Here is a 4,838-nt window from a genome sequence, read left to right as displayed (position 1 = left end):
ACAAAGTTATACAAATATGGACTAAAGTTATATAAATATAGACTAAATTCATACAAACAGTACTTATATAAATTCCAATTAATTTATCGAAAATGACTAAAGTTATATAAAAATGGACTAATGTTATACAAATATGGACTAAAGTTATACAAAAATGGACTAAAGTTATACAAAAATGGACTAAAGTTATACAAAAATGGATTAAAGTTATACAAATAGAAGGTAATTTGTGTACCGTATTTTCATCTTTTCTCTTGGGTAATCCTATTCGTGAGGCTAATGCAAGATTCTGTATTCGAACAGATTGGCCCAAGAACCACAATTTCCAAATCTTCAAACTTGAAATCGGAGACATATTTCTAATTAACTGGTTTGGAGGTCCAAAGCCTGTCACTGTGGATCAGTATCTACAATGGAACATGTAAGTCATATTTCTACAACTCTGTGACATTGTTCAACTGCACAACTTTGTTTTTCATCGGGTGTACAAAGATGATTTAGCTTCGTGAAATGATTGAGTTATCTGTCAATCTCGTTTGATGATTGTTTGAATGGGTTTTGATATGTAGGCCGAAGCTGACATTCTCATTGTAGATGCGTGCAAATCTCTTATGCTCCGGAAAGTTATTCTCACAGTATATGTCAAGTGTAGATAACACTCTAACTGTATGACACATTCGTTTCTGAAATTCTGGCCACATTCATCAAGCAAAGACAGTGTAATTTACCTATATATATATATCATCAATGTAATAAGCCTTTGTGTGCGGCTTATATTTGTCGACTTTCCAAAATCCGCTATGACAGTAATTGTAAACTTACTCAATTATTATGAATACAGTTTCGGGTTTTCTCCCTTGAACACATTCTGAAAACTTAAAGTTCACTTCTTTTTGACCATGATTAATGTTCAGATTCTCTGAAATTAACTCAGTTCTAGTTGTGAAGTTCTTAAAACCTCATTTGTAAATGGGGAAATATGGTTGAAGAGTCGCTTTCAAAATCATGAAGTAAAACCGAAGAATGTAAGTACTACCGAGGGACGAATTTAATGAATTTGTGTTGTATATACCAGTCGTCTTGCCATGTTTATAGTAATTTGTGGTATAATATTCCTATTACGCTCCCTCACTCAAATGCCCGTCGGGCTTGAAGAGTGGTTAGTTTTCCCCCGTACCGTGTGCCCACTTCGAGTTTTTGAGGAGTTTTGAGGTTGCCAGGATTGTTGCCAGAATTTGAACCCGTGACTTTCGGTCACACCGGCTCTGATACCATGATAGATGAACCAACTCAACCAAAACCTTAAGATGATGGTTGAGGCTCAACTATTATAAATATTCCTATTAGTAATCATCAGTCAAGAACACAAAGATATACACTTCATAGCTACAAATGAAATCACTATATTTTTCGAGATACATTACCCCAGTTCTCAACGGTCCTTGCCTTTAATAGGCTAAAAGAAATCGAAGATGGTGGGAACTCAGACCTTTGCATTGAAACACAAACATATACATTTCGCTTTATTTTATTACATTACGTCAAAGAATTGTAAATCTTTAGTATATGCCATCACATATTCACACATAATATATATATTTATTTTTTATTTATTTCAATATCCAAGCATAATTTGTATATCAAAACACCCTGCTCTTCTATGCGCAAGCGCGAAGATTGGGAATGACCATAAGGGGATCACGCCTGTTGATAGTGATTCCCGGCCGCTCACGCACTTTACTAACATCACATTCTGTTCCATCGGCCACTTTCCAATCAAATGTGTAAACAAGATTCGCCAATGCGAGCTCAGCGTTGACCATGGCAAAGTTTATACCTGGGCAACCTCTTCGGCCTCCTCCAAATGGGATCCAATTGAAGTCCGAAACTGGAACCTTAAACTCCACAGAAGAGTTCAGGAATCTCTCTGGCCGAAACTCAACAGGATTTTCCCAATAAGCCGGGTCTCTCTGTATAGCCCACGCATTGATGATTATCTGTGTGTTGGCTGCAATGTCATAGCCTTGTAGCTTTACGTCTTTTGAGGCTTGTCGGAAAAGTAATACCGGAAGTGGAGGATGTAGTCTAAGTGTCTCCTTAAGTACCGCTTTCAGGTACTTTAGTTCAACCAAGTCATCTTCATCTACCATTGGCTTTTGTTTAACGACTTGTCGCACCTCGTCTTGCAGCTTTTTCATTACTTCCGGATGCCCGAGAAGTTCGGTTGTTGCCCATTCAAGGAGTGTAAAGGTTGTGTCTGTCCCGGCAGCAAACATATCCTAAGTTCACACAAATATTGTACTCAAGGTAAGTTTTAGTCTGTGTACCCAAATACTCTTAATTCTGTACAATTTGGCAAAAATGGTCAAAGCTAGGGTGCCACAGGATGGTACGTTATTATGATATGAGTTTTGTAAATGGACCTCATTAACAACCTTAATATGATTCAAAATCATCTCTTATTTGAAATTGATGTGCCTGGAGTTGCTAACCCGAAGCCAGTTGATATGATGAACTAAAGTGAATACAAATAGTCCCCAAACAAATGAATGGAAAAACACAAAAGTATTGTGTTCGAGTTCTGGGAATGAAGCAGTGTTAAAACTCATGAGGGAAACTTTTACGACCCTATTGGTCCTACCCGGCTTGAATCCGGACTAAACCGGATAGGATAAAAAAAATATCATATCAATATTGATACCATCTAACTACTCCTGTCGTACAAGGCACACATGAGACGTGACAACAACTACCTTATAAAAACAAAAGGCAGAGTATATGAAGAAAAACAAAAAAAAAAATGCAACCCTACCTCCACAAAAAAAAGCGTCTTATTATAAACGGGGATATCCGTCTATACCTATAAACGGACCAAATATTCACCCATTTTAAGCAAAACGAGCCAAATGTTCCCACCTTAACGTCAAATGTCACCCGTACCATTTCCATGTGATAAACTACATGTTGTAGCTTAGGAAATGGCACTGGTGACATTTGGCGTTAAGGTGGTATCATTTAACCCGTTTTGCTTAAAGTAGGTGGATATTTGACACATTTATAGCTATAGACGGATATGTACCGTCTATAATGAGAATTTGTGCCCAAAAATATCATACATTTAGTACGGAGTATTTGTTAGTTAATGAAAACATGCAATGAACAACACTTAGATTAATTAATCAGGGGTGGTTGTAACTTATCTAGATTCGAGTTCAAGCACTATAAAAGCTCAGGAGGAAGAGTTTACAAATAATTACAAATAATGAAGGAAGGTGAAAGAATGTTAGTTGTAACTAATCATTTTTATGATCAATAATCCAACACCGTAATAAAACGTTGTGTTACCCAGACTCCTCAACACAGTGTCGTATCGGATACATGTTGGATAAGGTTATTTTATGCGAATTTAGTTAATTTTTTGGTCAAAACCGAAGTGACAAAGTATTGTATTGTATTGGACACATGACAGGGCAACATAGATAAAAAGTAAGAATTTAAAGATGGTAAGAATTATAACTTACAAGTATAATAGCTTTGATGCCATCCTTGGGCAAAGCATCTGGATTTTCCCTTTGAACATCAAGCAATATATCCACAAAATCCTTGTTCTTTTCTTCTTTATAATCCATCCCATTAATCTTCCTCTTTTCATCATTACAATTCATGTGTTCTTGTAAAACCTTTTCAAGAAAATCATCAAACTTTTTTGCAACTTTTTCAACCATTTTTTCCAACCCTGAAACCTTATCAATCCAACCTAACCATGGTATAAAATCTCCCATACTTAACGCCGCCATAACTTCCACAAACTCCGCCAAAAGTTCACCAAAATTCGTCTCATTTTCGCCATCATACTTTCTTCCATAGGCTGTTCTACATAACACGCTGCTCGAAAGCGTCATAAACGCCTCAGCAAGGTTAAACGGTGAATGAACCGATTTTTTCACCGTCTCAACCATTAAAGACACCTCTTCTTCCCTTACATCGCGAAACGATTGAACCTTTTTGTTACTTAGGAGTTGTAATACACAAATGCTCCGAATTTGTCTCCAATATTCGCCATAAGGCGAAAAAACTATGTCTTTTCCACCATATATGATTTTACACATGACTTTAGACTTAGGCCTGTTGGCGAAAATTGCATCATGGGTTTTGAAGATGTCAGAAGCGGCGTCAGCAGAGGAGACGACAAGCGCCGGAATACTACCTATTCTGATTGACATAAGCCCTCCATATCGCTTCGATAAAGCCGATAAGGAGCGATGTGGGAAGTTGCCTATTTGGTGCAAGTTTCCTAAAACGGGTAACTTTGGTGGGGAGGGTGGCAACTTTCTAGTTATGGAAACCTTTGTGTTATACCATTTGTAGAGGAAGACTATAAGGAGTAAAATAGGGATGAAAAAAGGTTGAAAAGTGAGGTTTTTTAGGAAGTTGATATAAATACTACTTGACATTTTATATTGTTTTGGTTGATTTGTTTGTGTAAGATTGATATAATGTTGTATGACTTTTTGGAGGTGAATTTATAGGAAAATGAGGTGAGGGTGAATGAAGTGTTGAAAATATTGTTGTTCTTGTATACTTGGCAAAAATAGCAACTGTGGATGAGTCATGAGATAGTATGGACTTATAGAGTACCCATCTTTGGGGGCAACACGGCTCATACAAGCAATGTCATTTACGTCAATGACTTTCACTTTCAATTTGTTTTCAAGTTTCTCCCTTAAATTAAAAAACGATTTTTATAGCGTGTGTTTTAAAAACATGTTTTAAGAGCCGGAGTATGTAAAGAAAGGAACAGAATAATCTTTTTCTATATATGATGTAAATGAGTTGAT

At 36.6% G+C, this 4,838-nt stretch overlaps 1 protein-coding gene and 1 long non-coding RNA gene across 2 annotated transcripts; one reads left to right on the top strand and one right to left on the bottom strand.

Moving 5' to 3' along the window:
* Positions 1-301: 301 nt before the first annotated feature.
* LOC141612547 (uncharacterized) lies at positions 302-794 on the top strand. The gene is made up of 2 exons (XR_012529115.1): positions 302-421; positions 570-794. It is a non-coding gene; the product is annotated as an uncharacterized LOC141612547 (long non-coding RNA).
* Positions 795-1,374: 580 nt separating this feature from the next.
* Positions 1,375-4,548, bottom strand: LOC141613144 (cytochrome P450 736A117-like). Its single transcript, XM_074431904.1, has 2 exons — positions 3,522-4,548; positions 1,375-2,279 (listed from the first exon to the last, which is right to left on the bottom strand). The coding sequence occupies exons 1-2, from the start codon at positions 4,452-4,454 to the stop codon at positions 1,659-1,661; spliced, it is 1,554 nt and encodes a 517-aa protein (XP_074288005.1). The 5' UTR covers positions 4,455-4,548; the 3' UTR covers positions 1,375-1,658.
* Between the last annotated feature and the right edge of the window lie 290 nt (positions 4,549-4,838).

Source organism: Silene latifolia, chromosome 1, assembly GCF_048544455.1.
Source record: "Silene latifolia isolate original U9 population chromosome 1, ASM4854445v1, whole genome shotgun sequence".
Taxonomy (NCBI): domain Eukaryota; kingdom Viridiplantae; phylum Streptophyta; class Magnoliopsida; order Caryophyllales; family Caryophyllaceae; genus Silene; species Silene latifolia.
Note: the sequence above shows the minus strand (reverse complement) of the source record. Positions and strands in the feature narration are given on the sequence as shown.

Excerpts from the sequence above, each read along its gene's own strand:
- LOC141613144 (XM_074431904.1), bottom strand. The coding sequence starts at position 4,454 with ATGTCAAGTAGTATTTATATCAACTTCCTAAAAAACCTCACTTTTCAA. Across the intron at positions 2,280-3,521 it reads GCATCAAAGCTATTATACTT|GATATGTTTGCTGCCGGGAC; the intron begins GTAAGTTATAAT and ends GTGTGAACTTAG.